Here is a 21,083-nt window from a genome sequence, read left to right on the forward strand (position 1 = left end):
TCTAAATGACACTTTGATCTGGACCTGGGCCTCACTCATTAGCTCCCAGGCTCTCGGAGGGAGTCATCTGACCCTCCTGACCCTGACCCTGGCTGTGAGGGTAAGAACTGAAAAAGACCCCAGAGGGAGCTCATACAGGCTTCCAGGTGCAGGATAAAGCCACTGCAGATCCAGGCAGGACAGAAGCCACTTATCAATGCATAACTGTCTCACTGACACCAAAACAGCCCTGTTCCCACACTCCCAGTTTCCTCCAGGTCTACTTCAGACTCCAAATTCCAACTAACCACACATCATCTGGTTTCCAACACTCTGAACACACTTTGAAGCCACAGGATCTGGCCACATGGCATGAGAGATGCAGGCAGCCCAAGCGTTCCTTTTCTTCAACTCCAGATGTCAGGTGTTCCTCCTACCCCCAGCAGTAACGTAGTCTGGATCCCGGTTGATAGAAGTAGCGCTGTCCAGACTTAGGGCAGATCTCTGTAGCAAAGGAGATGCACTTGGGCTGCCTTAGGGCCCTGAGTGTCTCTACCAGCTCAGGACAGTGCTGGGTAAATCTCTCCACAAAGACAGAACCCAAAGCACCATAGCACTCCGTGGGGGCAGGGTACTGTTCCACACTCATCTTGCTCCAGTGGGCTGTGTGCTGCAACAGGTCACCCAGGATGGGCCTGGAGAATTCATTCCCATAGAGACTGAGCTGGGTCAGCTGGCAGCACTTGCTGAGAGCAGGGATGAGGACAGTGAGCTGAGAGTCCTTCATCTTACAACCGTTCAAGTCCAGGGTCTGCAGAGTGTCTGCCACGTTGTCTAGGAGAACTCGGAGAGCCATCCCATCCAAAGCCCTTAAGACCACACCTCTCATGTGCAGATGTTTTAGCTGAAAGAGCTTCAGGCAGCAAGAGAAGGAATTCAAGTCTGACCGGGAAATCTGTTGGTGAGTGATGCGCAGGGTCTGCAAAGGCATCTTCAGGCACCTAGGGATACACCAGGGGATTAGGTGAGGCAATGGGTGTAGGGGAGTGTAGAGTAGGGTGGACACAGAGGACGAAGGGCGCAGGTGACCCTAGCTCAGTTGGACACACACACACCAAGGACCTTCTTTAAGAATCTCCCAGTTGGAATCTGCTCACCCACTGCGGTCAAACTCACAGTTCATCTCCTGAGCCCAAACCCAGCTCAGCCCAGAAGCCCAGGAAGCAGCCAGGAAGGAGCAGTTCTAACCCATGAATGTCCTGAGCGGACCTAGGGACATTTCCTGTGGCCTCCATGACTCTGGGTTCCATCCTGGCCTCTGCACAGTCACTCTGCTCTTACTGAACACCCACACTGTCCACTCTGGCAATGCACTCACTTCTCTTTGGGCTTAAATCATTTCGCTCATAGAAAACTCAGGGCAGAGCGAGCCTGTCCTCAGAGATCTGAGCACAGAGCTCCACTCCACAATGCATGGTGAGTCCCAGGACTCCTGACTGCACTCTCCCCTTCCTGTTCCTTTTCCCTTAGATTGCTTGGGCTGGTACCAAGAGGAATCCAGACCCTTCCTTACGAGGCCTGACCTACTTACTCTTCAGCACACTTCAGTCCTCCCCTTCATGGGTACTCATTAGAGAACTTGACTCAGGGGACAGGGAAACAAGACCCGAACAAGTCCAGCTTCTAATGGAAAGAGCTACAGGCGTGTTCCCACGGACTAGCAGGCATCATGAACCACTAATCCTTCCCATCAGAGAGAAAGGTCTGCCCTGGTAGCCTGCCCATCTCCCCATCCTCACTTACCTAAGGGCCTGACTCATGCGGTCTCTGAGAAAGTGGACTCCAGTCATGGAGAGATGCTGGAGACGCTTGAGCCTGGAGAACTGAGAAAGGAGCTTGTGGACACACTTCTCTTCTCCGTCAGTTGTGCTGCAGCCAATCTGGAAGACGTTCTGGGAGATGGGAGCCAGGGAGAATCTGCCAAGATTTCTCATCTGGCCTAAGCAGGGAGCAAACTGTGCCAGCGTGGACACATCCCACTCTGTGTTCAGTTCCAAGTCTACAATGTACTCTGGAGGAAACAGGTTCAAGACCTGTCTGACAACATGGACAGGCTGAGCCCAGATCTGCATCTTCTCACAGCAGAGCTGGAGGGAGCCCTGTCTCTGCTGGGCCCACTGCAAGAAGCATGCTTGTTCTTCCTGCAGGCCGGGCCTGAGGCAAAGGTCAGCTACCACCTGGAGAGGCCAGCATCTCTGCCTTGGCCTCAGGGCATATCTGGGAAGGACCTTCTTATCTTGCAGCATCTCATCCACAGGCTCATCTGAGCAGCCACCATCCTCTGCTGCAGCCCAGATGCTCCACGATCCATGGCGTTCCTTCCTCAGGTCTAGAACCTGAAGCTTTCCCCTCCTGTGGGTAAATCATGGCAAGTGTCAGCTACAAGGCAAGACCCCACCCTGAGCCAGCCTTTTCACACAGCTCTAACCTCAGCTTTCCCCATGCCAAGGGCTGCTTCTTTCCCAGCCAACACAGGGTACCTAGTGGGTCCACATGCCTGCTACAGACGCTTTCCTAGGGATGCATGTGTAGATCTCAGTACTTCCTTCCACTAAGGCACTCTCTATTTCCCTTAGTCCCGTTATGAGTGGTTGTGGGATGCCACAGTAGGCTTCTTCCACTCTATTCTCAGCTCCAGCCCATAACCCACTGTCCTTCCAACAAGCAGAGAACAGCTGCTAAGGCCCCCGCATGCCTGCCTGAGCATCACCAGAAGCCTCCCACCCACTCATTGAGAAGCCATTCTCCCTACCCCACCATCTCTCCCATGGGCTCCTTTCTACACTTCTTGCTTCTTGCTTACCTGGGGTGACTCTTTCTTGTCAGCCACATATCTATTCCTGCTAGCACAGCCTGGAAGGTTTCCAAGTCAGGAGTCTCCATCCATGCTCCCACAGGGAGACGGGGAAAAGGCCAGGTGGCCACCATGGCCCTCACCAGGCGAGGCTGTCTGCCAGTCAAGGCCTCCTTGAACAGAGCTGGGAGCAGCTCCACAGGCAGTATCTCCAGACAGGAGATGGCCAAGGCCTCATCTCTCTGCAGAGCCTGCCTGGCCAGCTTCAGGAGTGTGGGTGGGGTCTGCACACTCATCCTGCAAGGTCTTCAGTCACAAGACTCCTGGGGAAACATTCAGGCAAGAAGAGATGGTCAGGAAAAGGAATAAACCACTTCCTCAACATCCCTGGATCACTCAAGCTCACAGCTAGTGATTAATTGTCCCCTTAAGCCCTTGATGTCAATGGTGGTCTCAAAGCCAAACTTTCTCCTTCACAGCAATGGGTGCCTCCTACAAGGACAACAAAGGGGCACACATGCATCCCTAACCAATGCTCTACCCAATCCCATCCTCACTGGAAAAGGGGACCCAGCACCCTGAAAGCTGAGTACCATCTTTGGGGGGCAAGCACACATAGACCATGTCACAATTCTGCAACAAAGAGACTACAGCACGTTTACACACCCAACATACACATATTGTTTCTCAAACTGGGGAAACCTGAGGTCATCTATGAAATGGGCTTGTTCCTCCATCCTGTATCACTTAAAGTTTGTCTAAGGAACAAAAACCCTGCATTTTAAATAAAAAACTATTTACTTAATTCTAGTCTTCTAGAATTAAATCTTTTAGAAACCAAAATAAATAAATAGTACAAAAAGAACAAAACATACACAATCAATGAATGTCTTATTTCTCTCTTTCATTGGGCCCCAGCTATTATAAGGAAGTGACTTACAGGTTCTGAGCTCCTATGAGCACAGTGTCTCTGGATCCCTGTAGATTCTGGCTGGAACTGCAGGCTTCAGGTCCCAAAATGGCTCCTGTGGCTACCCTGAAGCCTTTATATACCCTGAGGCTCAGGCTGCCCCTGGGAAGGCCACACCTCCCAACCCCAGCTGCCATGTGACCAGATAATTGAGTCCCAGACTGCTAATCCCACCCTGGATTATCCCAGCCTCTCAATTGAATCAAGGCTTTCTGGGGCAATGCAAACAAACAAAGAAACAAAAACCAAAAAGAGGATGAAAATCATGAGTCAATTGACTTCTTTCCTCCAAATCCTTCCATTTTCTTGGTTCTCTGTTTATTGTTTAGTCTTCTATTTGCTCTTGATGTGCTTGGTTTTGGATTGTTTTCTGAGACACCATTGTTCTATAGCTAAGGGTAACTTCCAGTTCCAACTCACAGGGGTCCTCCTGCCTCAGCCTTCCTGCTGCTAGGATTCAGGACTGTGTGAGCCAACTCACCTGGCTGTGCTGATTCATTTGTGTCCAGCATGGTCCCGAATGTGAGTCATCTAGGGATGGAGGGGTTAACCTGGTCCTGAAAACATACAGTATCTTGCCGGTTCCAGGGAAAAAAGAACTGAATTCATCCTTTACCCATCTTCTACTACTTCAGCAGATGCTCAGAAGGCTGAGGCAGGAGGATGCTTTGCATCCAGAACGTTTTGGCAGGGATTTCTCTGTCTGTGTCTCAGGTAGGAAAGTCCTTGCTTAGCATTCACAAAACCATAGATCAGACCTCAATGTGTGATCTAGACTTGTTGAGGCGTGCCTACTTAAGGCTTCAAACTAGCCACCTAGTGACACTTTCAGCACCAGACACAGGTGATTTGAATGCTGAACAAACACTGACCAGGGAAAGGCATAGTCTAGCATAGTGTGCCAGATTAGGACACCTGCCTGTCTCTAAGGTAGACATCTTTTAGCAAAATCCTTAACCAGGTAACATCCAAGGAACTAGGTGGGATGCAACAGGGAGGTCCGCATTCCATCCCTTTGATTAGCTAAACACAAGAACCACCTTTGTTCACAACACAATGTGTCTGGGTGGCTAGAGGAAGAGTGTAAGCTGATTGGATGGGATTTAGCTTTGGGGACTTCTCCAGCTTGGGGAAGGAAACAACATGGCAGGATGGTGCCATCCTTTTTTGTTGTCCTTACCTTTTGGTGGGTTTTGTTGTTGTTGTTGATTTTGGAGACTGGGTTTCCTTGTATAACAGCATTGTGTGTCCTGCAGCCACTTTGTAGACTGAGTTGGCCTCAAACTCACAGAAATCGGCCTGCCTCAGCCTTAAACACTTGCTGCCCCATGCCCGGCTGGGATATTGCCTTCCTAACTCCAATGCAGCATCCAGGTCTCTCTAACTCAACACTGTTATGATCATCTACTGTTTTATTCTAAGATGCACGCCTTGGACCTTCATAGGTTCAGGCAAGTAGGACAATTTAATTTGTTCCTCTGATGTTGACTCAACTTTGGCAAAAGTAATTCATCGAGAAAATAGTCCATTTCCTGTAGATTGTAAAATCTGGAATTGTATAGGCTTTGGAAGTAAGATCTAATGATTCTTTGTGTTTCTTCAGTGTCTGTTGTCCTGCCTCCATTCTCATTTCTGATTTGATTGATTTGGATAGCATCCCTCTTCCTTTTAGTTACTTTGGATAACAGTTTGTCGATCTCCTTGATTTTCTCAAATTAACAAGCCCTGGGTTTTGTTGATTCTTTGACATTTTAAAAAAAGTTTTTCTTTGGTTTTATTATTTATACAGTATTCTGCCCACATGTGTGCCTGCCTAGCACAAGAAGGCACCAGATCTCATTACGGGTGGCTGTAAGCCATCATGTGGTTGCTGGAAATTGAACTCAGATCTTTGCTCTTAACCTCTGAGCTTTCTCTCCAGCCACCGATTCTTTGACTTCCCCCTTCTTTCTTTCTTTCTTTTTTTCCTTCTTTCTTTCTTTTTGCTTTTCTCCTCTCTTTCACTCTCTCTCCCTCCCATCCATATTTTGAGACAGGTTTTCTCTGTGTAGCCTTGGCTGACCTGGACTTGTTTTGTAGGCCAGGTCGGCCTCCAAATCACAAGATCTGTCTGCTTCTGCCTCCTGAATGCTTGCATTAAAGGCATGTGCCACCACACCTGGCTTCTTTGTTTCTAATTAATGATTTCAACCTTGAGTTTGATGACTTCCATTTGTCTACTCCTCTTGGGTGTTTCTGCTTCTTTTTCTTTTTCCCCCCTAGGGCTCTCAGATGTGTTGTTAAGTCTCCTATATGAGATGTTTCTAATCTCTTTATGAAGGCGCTTACTGCTATGAACTTTCATCTTTGCACTGCTTTGAGTGTGTCCCACGAATTTGGGTATGTGGCATCTTCATTTTTAGGAGGGCTGCTGATTAATTACTTTTGAGTTAATTATTTTATCCCACCACCTAAACTAAGGTGTTTATCAGCTGGAAGACTTGTCTGGTAGTATTTTGGGAGTCACTTGAGTACAGTCTCATATCATCTAGATAAGGATACTTTGACTTCTTCCTTTCCACTTTGGAATCCCTGCTCTCCTTTAGTTGTCTTACTGCTCTAGCTAGAACTTCCAGCACTAAATTGAAGTGATATAGAGAGAGTGGGCAGATTTTTTTTGTCCCTGATTATAGGAAAAGAGCTTTCAGTTTCCATTCATTTAATTTGATGTTGGCTATTGACTTAGTGTACAGAGCCATTATTATATTTAAGAATGGGCCTTGTATTCCTGATCTCTACAAGACTTTTATCATGAAAGAGTGTTGGATTTTGTCAAAGGCTCTTTCTGCATCTGATGAGATGATCATCTGATTGTTTTTCTTTCAGAGTGTTTCTGTTTTGCATTATTGATGGATGATTAGGATTTTATTTAGGCTTGGGGTTGGTTTTATTATTATCTATGGTATATTTTTTTATTATCTATGCAATATTTAGCTTGCCTAGGTGCCTGCCCGCCAGAGGAGGGGAGCAGATCTCATTAGAGATGGTTGTGAGCCATCATGTGGATACTGGGATTGAACTCAGAACTTCTTGAAGGGCACCCAGTGCTCTTAACCTCACAGCCATCTCTAAAGCCCTGATTGACTATTTTTGCATCAATGTTCATGAGGAAACTCTGTCTGGAATTCTCTGTGTAAATTTATACTTGTGTGGTGTGTGTGTCATGGTGTGCTCACTACATGGTGTGAGTAACGCAATGGTGCTTATGTTTAAACTTGGAATAATTGAATTCTTTTATCTTTGATAACCTTTCAAGTTAGGTTTATATCTATGCGTGTTGTTTAGGTTTGTGAATATGAAAGTAGGGATCCACACAGGCCAGAAGAGGTGGACCTGTCACCTGGACCTTGAGTTCCAGTTGAGAGCCACAGGATGTGAGTGCTTAAACTGACTTTGGTCCTTTGAAATAGCAACAGGAGCTCTTCACCTCTGAGCTACTTCTCTCTCTCTTTCTATCTAGGGGTAGATTGTGCTTTTGATTTAAGACAATGTTTTTCTCGCTGCTCTAAGCTGGCCTAGATGTCCACAAGGGGCCCATCTCACCTGAGAACTTTATGTACCTAGCCAGATTTGGGAACCTTCACATTACTGTCCAGAGAGAATTTGTTGAAGAGCCCTTAAACTTAGATGCTTTATGGAATTCAGAAAACACCAAGAACAGTGAAACGAAGAGCCCATGTCTATGTGTTCAAGACATAGAGCACCAAAGAAAAGTGTGTAATGATAAATCGTTTTATTGATTTCATACCACGCAGAAGAGGGGGCATAGACGGGCTAGGCCTGGAAAATAATTGTAAAAAGGAATGGATACAGAGGGTCCAATGGGAGACTTAATATACCATTCTTTTGTGGAGTAAGAGTTGGATGCTGCACAGGGGCTTGTGTATTACTCCACACGTGTCTATACACTCCGGCTACTTCATAGAGTTTGGAGTCCAAAGGAATATGTCCCTGGAGACATATGTCATGCTGGTTGCAGAGGCTGGTTCTTGGTGTTGATCTTACTGGACGAAAAGATCACATGTTCAAGGCCAGGCTGGAGTCCATGAGACTTTCAACACACCAGAAAGAAGGGTTTAAGAATGAAAGGAGAATCAACAGTGACAACACTGTGCTCTTTGCCCTGTGCTGTACCATCTTTCCCTTCGGCCACCAGTCACGGGTCCATGCTGCCCTGGGGCCTGACAGTGTGGATGTTGATTGTCTGTGAGCAGGAGAATTCTCCTTCAGCTGAGGTGTGTCTATGTTGACTGCAGCAGTTGATACTTTTTGTGCATATAATGGAAGAGGTACACAAGAGGGTTGTAACTACTGTGCAGGCAAAGGACAAGGATGGAACGAGTGTCACCAAACAAGATTTAACCTCTAAATGACACTTTGATCTGGACCTGGGCCTCACTCATTAGCTCCCAGGCTTTCTCAGGGAGTCATCTTACCCTCCTGACCCTGACCCTGGCTGTGAGGGTAAGAACTGAAAAAGACCCCAGAGGGAGCTCATACAGGCTTCCAGGTGCAGGATAAAGCCACTGCAGATCCAGGCAGGACAGAAGCCACTTATCAATGCATAACTGTCTCACTGACACCAAAACAGCCCTGTTCCCACACTCCCAGTTTCCTCCAGGTCCACTTCAGACTCCAAATTCCAGCTAACCACACATCATCTGGTTTCCAACACTCTGAACACAGTTAGAAGCCACAGGATCTGGCCACATGGCATGAGAGATGCAGGCAGCCCAAGCGTTCCTTTTCTTCAACTCCAGATGTCAGGTGTTCCTCCTACCCCCAGCAGTAACGTAGTCTGGATCCCGGTTGATAGAAGTAGCGCTGTCCAGATCTAGGGCAGATCTCTGTAGCAAAGGAGATGCACTTGGGCTGCCTTATGGCCCTGAGTGTCTCTACCAGCTCAGGACAGTGCTGGGTAAATCTCTCCACAAAGACAGAACCCAAAGCACCATAGCACTCCGTGGGGGCAGGGTACTGTTCCACACTCATCTTGCTCCAGTGGGCTGTGTGCTGCAACAGGTCACCCAGGATGGGCCTGGAGAATTCATTCCCATAGAGACTGAGCTGGGTCAGCTGGCAGCACTTGCTGAGGGCAGGGATGAGGACAGTGAGCTGAGAGTCCTTCATCTTACAACCGTTCAAGTCCAGGGTCTGCAGAGTGTCTGCCACGTTGTCTAGGAGAACTCGGAGAGCCATCCCATCCAAAGCCCTTAAGACCACACCTCTCATGTGCAGATGTTTTAGCTGAAAGAGCTTCAGGCAGCAAGAGAAGGAATTCAAGTCTGACCGGGAAATCTGTTGGTGAGTGATGCGCAGGGTCTGCAAAGGCATCTTCAGGCACCTAGGGATACACCAGGGGATTAGGTGAGGCAATGGGTGTAGGGGAGTGTAGAGTAGGGTGGACACAGAGGATGAATGTCACAGGTGACCCTAGCTCAGTTGGACACACACACACCAAGGACCTTCTTTAAGAATCTCCCAGTTGGAATCTGCTTACCCACTGCGGTCAAACTCACAGTTCATCTCCTGAGCCCAAACCCAGCTCAGCCCAGAAGCCCAGGAAGCAGCCAGGAAGAAGCAGTTCCCACCCATGTTTGTCCTGAGCGGATCTAGGGACATTTCCTGTGGCCTCCATGACTCTGGGTTCCATCCTGGCCTCTGCACAGTCACTCTGCTCTTACTGAACACCCACACTGTCCACTTTAGCCATGAACTCAGTTCTCCTTGGGCTTAAATCATTTCGCTCATAGAAAACTCAGGGCAGAGCTCCACTCCACACTGTGCAGTGAGTCCCAGGACTCCTGACTGCACTCTCCCCTTCCTGTTCCTTTTCCCTTAGATTGCTGGGGCTGGTACCAAGAGGAATCCAGACCCTTCCTTACGAGGCCTGACCTACTTACTCTTCAGCACACTTCAGTCCTCCCCTTCATGGGTACTCATCAGAGAACTTGACTCAGGGGACAGGGAAACAAGACCCGAACAAGTCCAGCTTCTAATGTAGAGAGCTACAGGTGTGTTCCCACGGACTAGCAGGCATCATGAACCACTAATCCTTCCCATCAGAGAGAAAGGTCTGCCCTGGTAGCCTGCCCATCTCCCCATCCTCACTTACCTAAGGGCCTGACTCATGCGGTCTCTGAGAAAGTGGACTCCAGTCATGGAGAGATGCTGGAGACGCTTGAGCCTGGAGAACTGAGAAAGGAGCTTGTGGACACACTTCTCTTCTCCGTCAGTTGTGCTGCGGCCAATCTGGAAGACGTTCTGGGAGATGGGAGCCAGGGAGAATCTGCAAAGATTTCTCATCTGGCCTAAGCAGGGAGCAAACTGTGCCAGCGTGGACACATCCCACTCTGTGTTCAGTTCCAAGTCTACAATGTACTCTGGAGGAAACAGGTTCAAGACCTGTCTGACAACATGGACAGGCTGAGCCCAGATCTGCATCTTCTCACAGCAGAGCTGGAGGGAGCCCTGTCTCTGCTGGGCCCACTGCAAGAAGCATGCTTGTTCTTCCTGCAGGCCGGGCCTGAGGCAAAGGTCAGCTACCACCTTGAGAGGCCAGCATCTCCGCCTTGGCCTCAGGGCATATCTGGGAAGGACCTTCTTATCTTGCAGCATCTCATCCACAGGCTCATCTGAGCAGCCACCATCCTCTGCTGCAGCCCAGATGCTCCACGATCCATGGCGTTCCTTCCTCAGGTCTAGAACCTGAAGCTTTCCCCTCCTGTGGGTAAATCATGGCAAGTATCAGCTACAAGGCAAGACCCCACCCTGAGCCAGCCTTTTCACACAGCTCTAACCTCAGCTTTCCCTATGCTAATGGCTGCTTCTTTTCCAGCCAACACAGGGTACCTAGTGGGTCCACATGCCTGCTACAGATACTTTCTAGGGATGCATGTGTAAACCTCACTACTTCCTTCCACTAAGGCACTCTCTATTTCCCTTAGTCCCATTATGAGTGGTTGTGGGATGCCATAGTAGGCTTCTTCCCCTCTGTTCTCAGCTCCAGCCCATAACCCACTGTCCTTCCAACAAGCAGAGAACAGCTGCCAAGGCCCTCGCATGCCTGCCTGAGCATCACCAGAAGCCTCCCACCCACTCATTGAGAAGCCATTCTCCCTACCCCACCATCTCTCCCCTGGGCTCCTTTCTACACTTCTTGCTTCTTGCTTACCTGGGGTGACTCTTTCTTGTCAGCCACATATCTATTCCTGCTAGCACAGCCTGGAAGGTTTCCAAGTCAGGAGTCTCCATCCATGCTCCCACAGGGAGACGGGGAAAAGGCCAGGTGGCCACCATGGCCCTCACCAGGCGAGGCTGTCTGCCAGTCAAGGCCTCCTTGAACAGAGCTGGGAGCAGCTCCACAGGCAGTATCTCCAGACAGGAGATGGCCAAGGCCTCATCTCTCTGCAGAGCCTGCCTGGCCAGCTTCAGGAGTGTGGGTGGGGTCTGCACACTCATCCTGCAAGGGCTTCAGTCACAAGACTCCTGGGGAAACATTCAGGCAAGAAGAGATGGTCAGGAAAAGGATTAAACCACTTCCTCACCTTCCCTGGATCACTCACACTCACAGCTAGTGATTAATTGTCCCCTTAAGCCCTTGATGTCAATGGTGGTCTCAAAGCCAAACTTTCTCCCTCACAGCATTGGGTGCCTCCTACAAGGACAACCAAGGGGCACACATGCATCCCTAACCAATGCTCTACCCAATCCCATCCTCACTGGGAAAGGGGACCCAGCACCCTGAAAGCTGAGTACCATCTTTGCCGGGCAAGCACCCATAGACCATGTCACAAATCTGCAACAAAGAGACTACAGCACGTTTACACACCCACCTTACACATATTGTTTCTCAAACTGGGGAAACCTGAGGTCATCTATGAAATGGGCTTGTTCCTCCATTCTGTATCACTTAAAGTTTTGTCTAAGGAACAAAAACCCTGCATTTTAAATAAAAAACTATTTACTTAATTCTAGTCTTCTAGAATTAAATCTTTTAGAAACCAAAATAAATAAATAGTACAAAAAGAACAAAACATACACAATCAATGAATGTCTTATTTCTCTCTTTCATTGGGCCCCAGCTATTATAAGGAAGTGACTTACAGGTTCTGAGCTCCTATGAGCACAGTGTCTCTGGATCCCTGTAGATTCCGGCTGGGACTGCAGGCTTCAGGTCCCAAAATGGCTCCTGTGGCTCCCCTGAAGCCTTTATATACCCTGAGGCTCAGGCTGCCCCTGGGAAGGCCACACCTCCCAACCCCAGCTGCCATGTGACCAGATAGTTGAGTCCCAGACTGCTAATCCCACCCTGGATTATCCCAGTCTCTAAATTGAATCAAGGCTTTCTGGGGCAATGCAAACAAACAAACAAACAACAATAAAAAAGAGAATGAAAATCATGAGTCAATTGACTTCTTTCCTCCAAATCCTTCCATTTTCTTGCTTGTCTGTTTATTGTTTAGTCTTCTATTTGCTCTTGATGTCCTTGGTTTTGGATTGTTTTCTGAGACACCACTGTTCTATAGCTAAGGGTAACTTCCAGTTCCAACTCACAGGGGTCCTCCTGCCTCAGCCTTCCTGCTGCTAGGATTCAGGACTGTGTGAGCCAACTCACCTGGCTGTGCTGATTCATTTGTGTTCAGCATGGTCCAGAGTGTGAGTCCTCTGGGGGTCGAGGGGTTAACCTCTTCCTGAAAAGATACAGTATTTTTCTGGTGCCAGGGAAAAAAAAGAACTGAACTTCATCCCATCCTCCACTACTTCAGGAGATGCTCAGAAGGCTGAGGCAGGAGGATGCTTTGCATCTCTAATATTAATGGCATGGATTTTTCTGTCGGTAACTCAGGTAGGAAAGTCCTTGCTTGGCATTCACAAAACCATAGATCAGATCTCAATGCGTGATCTAGACTTGTTGAGGCATGCCTACTTAAGGCTTCAAACTAGCCACCTAGTGACACCTTGAGCACCAGACACAGGTGATTTCAAAGCTGAACAATCACTGAACAGTCAAAGGCATAAGCTGGCATAGAGAGCCAGATTAGGACACCTGCCTGTGTCTAAGGTAGACATATTTTGCCAAAATGCTTAATCAGGTAACATCCAAGGAACCAGGTGGGAAGCAACAAGGAGGTCGGAACTCCATCCCTTTAATTAGCTAAACACAAGAAGAACCACCTTTGTTCTCAACACAATGTGTCTGGGTGTCTAGAGGAAGATTTTAAGCTGATTGGATGGGATTTAGCTTTGGGGACTTCTCCAGCTTGGGGAATGAAACAACATGGCAGGATGGTGCCATCCTTTTTTGTTGTCCTTACCTTTTGGTGGGGGTTTTGTTGTTGTTGATTTTGGAGACTGGGTTTCCTTGTATAACAGCACTGTGTGTCCTGCAGCCACTTTGTAGACTGAGTTGGCCTCAAACTCACAGAAATCAGCCTGCCTCTGCCTTAAACACTGGCTGCATCATGCCCGGCTTGGATATTGCCCTCTTAACTCCAATACAGCATCCAGGTCTCTCTAACTTAACACTCATTGGTCATCTACTGTTTTATTCTAAGTTGCACGCCTTGGACCTTCCTAGGTTCAGGCAAGTAGGACTATTTGTTTTATTTCTCTGATGTTGATTCAGCTTTGGGAAATGTAATTCAATGAGATAATCGTCCATTTCCTGTAGATTGTAATATGGAAGTGTATAGGCTTTGGAAGTAAGATCTAATGATTCCTTGTGTTTCTTCTGTGTCTGTTGTCCTGCCTCCCTTTTCATTTCTGATTTGTTTGATTTGGACTGTCTTCCTTTTTGTTACTTTGGCTAACAGTTTGTCTATCTCGTTGATTTTCTAAAATTAACAAGCCCTGGGTTTTGTTGAATCTTTGACCTTTTTAAAAAAGTTTTTGTTTTGTTTTAATATTTATATAGTGTTCTGACCACAAGTGTGCCTGCCCACCACAAGAAGGCACCAGATCTCTTTACAGGTGGTTTTAAGCCATCATGTGGTTCCTGGAAATTGAACTCAGGACCTTTGGAATGGCAGACAGTGCTCATAATCTCTCAGGCATCTCTCCAGCCCCAAATTCTTTTTTTCTCCTTCTTTCTTTCTTTTTATCTTCTTCCTCTCTCTCTCTCTCTCTCTCTCTCTCTCTCTCTCTCTCTCTCTCTCTCTCTCTCTCTCTCTCTCTTTCTCCTTCACCTCCATGTTTTGAGACAGGTTTTCTCTGTGTAGCCTTTGCTGTTCTGGAATTGCTTTGTAGACCAGGTTGGCCTCCAACTCACAAGATCTGCCTGCCTCTGCCTCCCTAATGCTTGCAGTAAAGACATATGCCACCACACCTGGCTTCTTTGTTTCTAATTAATGATTTCAACCTTGAGTTTGAGGACTTCCATTTGTCTACTCCTCTTGGGTGTTTCTGCTTCTTTTTCTTTTTCCCCCTAGGGCTTCCAGATGTGTTGTTAAGTCTCCTATATGAGATGTTTCTAATCTCTTTATGAAGGTGCTTACTGCTAGGAACTTTCATCTTTGCACTGCTTTGAGTGTATCCCACAAATTTGGGTATGTGGCATCCTCATTTTTAGGAGGGCTGCTGATTTTTACTTTGGAGTTAATTATTTTATCCCACCATCTAAACTAAGGTGTTTATCAGCTGGAAGACTTGTCTGGTAGTATTTTGGGAGTCACTTGAGTACAGTCTCATATCATCTAGATAAGGATACTTTGACTTTTTCCTTTCCACTTTGGAATCCCTGATCTCCTTTAGTTGTCTTACTGCTCTAGCTAGAACTTCCAGCACTAAATTGAAGTGATATAGAGAGAGTGGGCAGACTTTTGTTGTCCCTGATTATAGGAAAAGAGCTTTCAGTTTCTGGCCATTTAATTTAATGTTGGCTATTGACTTAGTGTACAGAGCCATTATTATATTTAGGAATGGGCCTTGTATTCCTGATCTCTACAAGACTTTTATCATGAAAGAGTGTTGAATTTTGTCAAAGGCTCTTTCTGCATCTGATGAGATGATCATCTGATTGTTTTTCTTTCAGAGTGTTTCTGTTTTGCATTATTGATAGATGATTAGGATTTTATTTAGGCTTGGGGTTGGTTTTATTATTATCTATGGTATATTTTTTTATTATCTATGCAATATTTAGCTTGCCTAGGTGCCTGCCCACCAGAGGAGGGAAGCAGATCTCATTAGAGATGGTGTGAGCCATCATGTGGATACTGGGATTGAACTTAGAACTTCTTGAAGGGCAGCCAGTGCTCTTAACCTCACAGCCATCTCTAAAGCCCTGATTGACTATTTTTACATCAATGTTCATGAGGGAAACTCTGTCTGGAATTCTCTGTGTAAGTTTATACTTGTGTGGTGTGTGTGTCATGGTGTGCTCACTACATGGTGTGAGTAACGCAATGTTGCTTATGTTTAAACTTGGAACAATTGAATTCTTTTATCTTTGATAACTTTTGAAGTTAGGTTTCTATCTATGCGTGTTGTTTAGGTTTGTGAATATGAAAGTAGGGATCCACACAGGCCAGAAGAGGTGGACCTGTCACCTGGACCTTGAAATCCAGTTCAGAGCCACAGGACTTGAGTGCTTAAACTGACTTTGGTCCTTCGAAATAGCAACAGGAGCTCTTCACCTCTGAGCTACCTCTCTCTCTCTCTCTATCTAGGGGTAGTTTGTGCTTTTGATTTAAGACAATATTTTTCTCGGTACTCTAAGCTGGCCTAGATGTCCACATGGGGCCCATCCCACCTGAGAACTTTATGTACCTAGCCAGATTAGGGAACCTTCACATTACTGTCCAGAGAGAATTTGTTGAAGAGCCCTTAAACTTAGATGCTTTATGGAATTCAGAAAACACCAAGAACAGTGAATCAAAGAGCCCATGTCTATGTGTTCAAGACATAGAGCACCAAAGAAAACTGTGTAATGATAAATCGTTTTATTGATTTCATACCACACAGAAGAGAGGGCATAGACTGGGTAGGCCTGGAAAATATTTGTAAAAAGAAATGGATACAGAGGGTCCAACGGGAGACTTAATATACCATTCTTTTGTGGTGTAAGAGTTTTATGCTGCACAGGGGCTTGTGTATTACTCCACACGTGTCTATACACTCCGGCTACTTCATAGAGTTTGGAATCCAAAGGAATATGTCCCTGGAGACATGTGTCATGCTGGTTGCAGAGGCTGGTTCTTGGTGTTGATCTTACTGAGACAAAAAGGATCAAATGTTCAAGGCCAGGCTCGAGTCCATGAGACTTTCAACACACCAGAAAGAAGGGTTTAAGAATGAAAGGAGAATCAACAGTGACAACACTGTTCTCTTTGCCCTGTGCTGTACCATCTTTCCCTTCGGCCACCAGTCACGGGTCCATGCTGCCCTGGGGCCTGACAGTGTGGATGTTGATTGTCTGTGAGCAGGAGAATTCTCCTTCAGCTGAGGTGTGTCTATGTTGACTGCAGCAGTTGATACTTTTTGTGCATATAATGGAAGAGGTACACAAGAGGGTTGTAACTACTGTGCAGGCAAAGGACAAGGATGGACCGAGTGTCACCAAACAAGATTTAACCTCTAAATGACACTTTGATCTGGACCTGGGCCTCACTCATTAGCTCCCAGGCTTTCTCAGGGAGTCATCTGACCCTCCTGACCCTGACCCTGGCTGTGAGGGTAAGAACTGAAAAAGACCCCAGAGGGAGCTCATACAGGCTTCCAGGTGCAGGATAAAGCCACTGCAGATCCAGGCAGGACAGAAGCCACTTATCAATGCATAACTGTCTCACTGACACCAAAACAGCCCTGTTCCCACACTCCCAGTTTCCTCCAGGTCCACTTCAGACTCCAAATTCCAGCTAACCACACATCATCTGGTTTCCAACACTCTGAACACAGTTAGAAGCCACAGGATCTGGCCACATGGCATGAGAGATGCAGGCAGCCCAAGCGTTCCTTTTCTTCAACTCCAGATGTCAGGTGTTCCTCCTACCCCCAGCAGTAACGTAGTCTGGATCCCGGTTGATAGAAGTAGCGCTGTCCAGATCTAGGGCAGATCTCTGTAGCAAAGGAGATGCACTTGGGCTGCCTTATGGCCCTGAGTGTCTCTACCAGCTCAGGACAGTGCTGGGTAAATCTCTCCACAAAGACAGAACCCAAAGCACCATAGCACTCCGTGGGGGCAGGGTACTGTTCCACACTCATCTTGCTCCAGTGGGCTGTGTGCTGCAACAGGTCACCCAGGATGGGCCTGGAGAATTCATTCCCATAGAGACTGAGCTGGGTCAGCTGGCAGCACTTGCTGAGGGCAGGGATGAGGACAGTGAGCTGAGAGTCCTTCATCTTACAACCGTTCAAGTCCAGGGTCTGCAGAGTGTCTGCCACGTTGTCTAGGAGAACTCGGAGAGCCATCCCATCCAAAGCCCTTAAGACCACACCTCTCATGTGCAGATGTTTTAGCTGAAAGAGCTTCAGGCAGCAAGAGAAGGAATTCAAGTCTGACCGGGAAATCTGTTGGTGAGTGATGCGCAGGGTCTGCAAAGGCATCTTCAGGCACCTAGGGATACACCAGGGGATTAGGTGAGGCAATGGGTGTAGGGGAGTGTAGAGTAGGGTGGACACAGAGGACCAAGGGCACATGTGACCCTAGCTCAGTTGGACACACACACCAAGGACCTTCTTTAAGAATCTCCCAGTTGGAATCTGTTCACCCACTGTGGTCAAAATCACAGTTCATCTCCTGAGCCCAAACCCAGCTCAGCCCAGAAGCCCAGGAAGCAGCCAAGAAGGAGCAGTTCCAACCCATGAATGTCCAGAGCGTATCTAGGGACATTTCCTGTGGCCTCCATGACTCTGGGTTCCATCCTGGCCTCTGCACAGTCACTCTGCTCTTACTGAACACCCACACCGTCCACTCTGGCCATGCACTCAGTTCTCTTTGGGCTTAAATCATTTCGCTCATAGAAAACTCAGGGCAGAGCGAGCCTGTGCTCAGAGATCAGAGCACAGAGCTCCACTCCACAATGCATGGTGAGTCCCAGGACTCCTGACTGCACTCTCCCCTTCCTGTTCCTTTTCCCTTAGATTGCTTGGGCTGGTACCAAGAGGAATCCAGACCCTTCTTTACGAGGCCTGACCTACTAAGTCTTCAGCACACTTCAGTCCTCCCCATCATGGGTGCTCATTAAAGAACTTGACTCAGAGGACAGGGAAACAAGACCTAAACAAGCCCAGCTTCTAATGGAAAGAGCTACAGGTGTGTTCCCACGGACTAGCAGGCATCATGAACCACTAATCCTTCCCATCAGAGAGAAAGGTCTGCCCTGGTAGCCTGCCCATCTCCCCATCCTCACTTACCTCAGTGCCTGACTCATGCGGTCTCTGAGAAAGTGGACTCCAGTCATGGAGAGATGCTGGAGACGCTTGAGCCTGGAGAACTGAGAAAGGAGCTTGTGGACACACTTCTCTTCTCTGTCAGTTGTGCTGCGGCCAATCTGGAAGACGTTTTGGGAGATGGGAGCCAGGCAGAATCTGCGAAGATTTCTCATCTGGCCTAAGCAGGGAGCAAACTGTGCCAGCATGGACACATCCCACTCTGTGTTCAGTTCCAAGTCTACAATGTACTCTGGAGGAAACAGGTTCAAGACCTGTCTGACAACATGGACAGGCTGAGCCCAGATCTGCATCTTCTCACAGCAGAGCTGGAGGGAGCCCTGTCGCTGCTGGGCCCACTGCAAGAAGCATGCTTGTTCTTCCTGCAGGCCGGGCCTGAGGCAAAGGTCAGCTACCACCTTGAGAGGCCAGCATCTCCGCCTTGGCCTCAGGGCATATCTGGGAAGGACCTTCTTATCTTGCAGCATCTCATCCACAGGCTCATCTGAGCAGCCACCATCCTCTGCTGCAGCCCAGATGCTCCACGATCCATGGCGTTCCTTCCTCAGGTCTAGAACCTGGAGCTTTCCCCTCCTGTGGGTAAATCATGGCAAGTGTCAGCTACAAGGCAAGACCCCACACTGAGCCAGCCTTTTCACACAGCTCTAACCTCAGCTTTCCCCATGCCAAGGGCTGCTTCTTTTCCACCCAACACAGGGTACCTAGTGGGTCCACATGCCTGCTGCAGATACTTTCCTAGGGATGCATGTGTAGACCTCACTACTTCCTTCCACTAAGGCACTCTCTATTTCCCTTAGTCCCATTATGAGTGGTTGTGGGATGCCACAGTAGGCCTCTTCCCCTCTATTCTCACCTACAGCCCATAACCCACTGTCCTTCCAACAAGCAGAGAACAGCTGCCAAGGCCCCCGCATGCCTGCCTGAGCATCACCAGAAGCCTCCCACCCACTCATTGAGAAGCCATTCTCCCTACCCCACCATCTCTCCCATGGGCTTCTTTCTACACTTCTTGCTTCTTGCTTACCTGGGGTGACTCTTTCTTGTCAGCCACATATCTATTCCTGCTAGCACAGCCTGGAAGGTTTCCAAGTCAGGAGTCTCCATCCATGCTCCCACAGGGAGCCGGGGAAAAGGCCAGGTGGCCACCATGGCCCTCACCAGGCGAGGCTGTCTGCCAGTCAAGGCCTCCTTGAACAGAGCTGGGAGCAGCTCCACAGGCAGTATCTCCAGACAGGAGATGGCCAAGGCCTCATCTCTCTGCAGAGCCTGCCTGGCCAGCTTCAGGAGTGTGGGTGGGGTCTGCACATTCATCCTGCAAGGTCTTCAGTCACAAGACTCCTGGGGAAACATTCAGGCAAGAAGAGATGGTCAGGAAAAGGATTAAACTACTTCCTCACCTTCCCTGGATCACTCACGCTCACAGCTAGTGATTAATTGTCTTCTTAAACCCTTGATGTCAATGGTGGTCTCAAAGCCAAACTTTCTCCCTCACAGCATTGGGTGCCTCCTACAAGGACAACAAAGGGGCACACTGCATCCCTAACCAATGCTCTACCCAATCCCATCCTCACTGGAAAAGGGGACCCAGCACCCTGAAAGCTGAGTACCATCTTTGGGGGGCAAGCACACATAGACCATGTCACAAATCTGCAACAAAGAGACTACAGGACGTTTACACACCCAACTTACACATATTGTTTCTCAAACTGGGGAAACCTGAGGTCATCTATAAAATGGGCTTGTTCCTCCATTCTGTATCACTTAAAGTTTTGTCTAAGGAACAAAAACCCTGCATTTTAAATAAAAACTATTTACTTAATTCTAGTCTTCTAGAATTAAATCTTTTAGAAACCAAAATAAATAAATAGTACAAAAAGAACAAAACATACACAATCAATGAATGTCTTATTTCTCTCTTTCATTGGGCCCCAGCTATTATAAGGAAGTGACTTACAGGTTCTGAGCTCCTATGAGCACAGTGTCTCTGGATCCCTGTAGATTCAGGCTGGAACTGCAGGCTTCAGGTCCCAAAATGGCTCCTGTGGCTCCCCTGAAGCCTTTATATACCCTGAGGCTCAGGCTGCCCCTGGGAAGGCCACACCTCCCAACCCCAGCTGCCATGTGACCAGATAATTGAGTCCCAGACTGCTAATCCCACCCTGGATTATCCCAGTCTCTAAATTGAATCAAGGCTTTCTGGGGCAATGCAAACAAACAAACAAACAACAATAAAAAAGAGGATGAAAATCATGAGTCAATTGACTTCTTTCCTCCAAATCCTTCCATTTTGTTGCTTGTCTGTTTACTGTTTAGTCTTCTATTTGCTCTTGATGTCCTTGGTTTTGGATTGTTGGTTTTGGTGGTCTGAGACACCGTGGTTCTATAGCTAAGGGTAACTTCCAGTTCCAACTCACAGGGGTCCTCCTGCCTCAGCCTTCCTGCTGCTAGGATTCAGGACTGTGTGAGCCAACTCACCTGGCTGTGCTGATTCATTTGTGTTCAGCATGGTCCAGAGTGTGAGTCCTCTGGGGGTCGAGGGGTTAACCTCTTCCTGAAAAGATACAGTATTTTTCTGGTGCCAGGGAAAATAAAGAACTGAACTTCATCCCATCCTCTACTACTTCAGCAGAGGCTCAGAAGGCTGAGGCAGGAGGATGCTTTGCATCTCTAACATTTTTTTTTTTTTTTGAGACAGGGTCTCTCTGGGTAGCCTTGGCTGCTCTGGACTCACTTTGTAGACCAGGCTGGCCTCGAACTCACAGCGATCCGCCTACCTCTACCTCCCGAGTGCTGGGATTAAAGGCGTGCGCCACCACGCCCGGCACATCTCTAACATTTATGGCATGGATTTCT

General features: G+C 47.8%; 3 protein-coding genes across 3 annotated transcripts; all 3 read right to left on the minus strand.

Moving 5' to 3' along the window:
- Positions 1–412: 412 nt before the first annotated feature.
- On the minus strand, positions 413–2,192 carry LOC311607328 (preferentially expressed antigen in melanoma-like protein 7; the record flags this gene model as incomplete). The annotated part of the gene is made up of 2 exons (XM_084798984.1): positions 1,783–2,192; positions 413–980 (listed from the first exon to the last, which is right to left on the minus strand). The coding sequence occupies exons 1-2, from the start codon at positions 2,109–2,111 to the stop codon at positions 413–415; spliced, it is 897 nt and encodes a 298-aa protein (XP_084655110.1). The 5' UTR covers positions 2,112–2,192.
- Positions 2,193–7,917: 5,725 nt separating this feature from the next.
- Positions 7,918–11,372, minus strand: LOC311606428 (PRAME family member 8-like). The gene is made up of 3 exons (XM_084797741.1): positions 11,017–11,372; positions 9,958–10,566; positions 7,918–9,186 (listed from the first exon to the last, which is right to left on the minus strand). Exons 1-3 carry the CDS (start codon positions 11,301–11,303, stop codon positions 8,619–8,621), a joined length of 1,464 nt encoding a protein of 487 aa, XP_084653867.1. The 5' UTR covers positions 11,304–11,372; the 3' UTR covers positions 7,918–8,618.
- A 5,454-nt stretch (positions 11,373–16,826) lies between these two features.
- LOC311607329 (PRAME family member 12-like) lies at positions 16,827–19,541 on the minus strand (the record flags this gene model as incomplete). Its single annotated transcript, XM_084798985.1, has 3 exons — positions 16,827–17,394; positions 18,195–18,803; positions 19,255–19,541. 3 exons carry the CDS (start codon positions 19,539–19,541, stop codon positions 16,827–16,829), a joined length of 1,464 nt encoding a protein of 487 aa, XP_084655111.1.
- Positions 19,542–21,083: the final 1,542 nt, after the last annotated feature.

The sequence above is a fragment of the Acomys minous genome, assembly GCF_964271855.1.
Source record: "Acomys minous genome assembly, chromosome: 10".
Lineage (NCBI taxonomy): Eukaryota > Metazoa > Chordata > Mammalia > Rodentia > Muridae > Acomys > Acomys minous.

Excerpts from the sequence above, each read along its gene's own strand:
- LOC311606428 (XM_084797741.1), bottom strand. The coding sequence starts at position 11,303 with ATGAGTGTGCAGACCCCACCCACACTCCTGAAGCTGGCCAGGCAGGCT. Across the intron at positions 10,567-11,016 it reads ACAAGAAAGAGTCACCCCAG|GAGGGGAAAGCTTCAGGTTC; the intron begins GTAAGCAAGAAG and ends ATTTACCCACAG. Across the intron at positions 9,187-9,957 it reads CGCATGAGTCAGGCCCTTAG|GTGCCTGAAGATGCCTTTGC; the intron begins GTAAGTGAGGAT and ends GTGTATCCCTAG.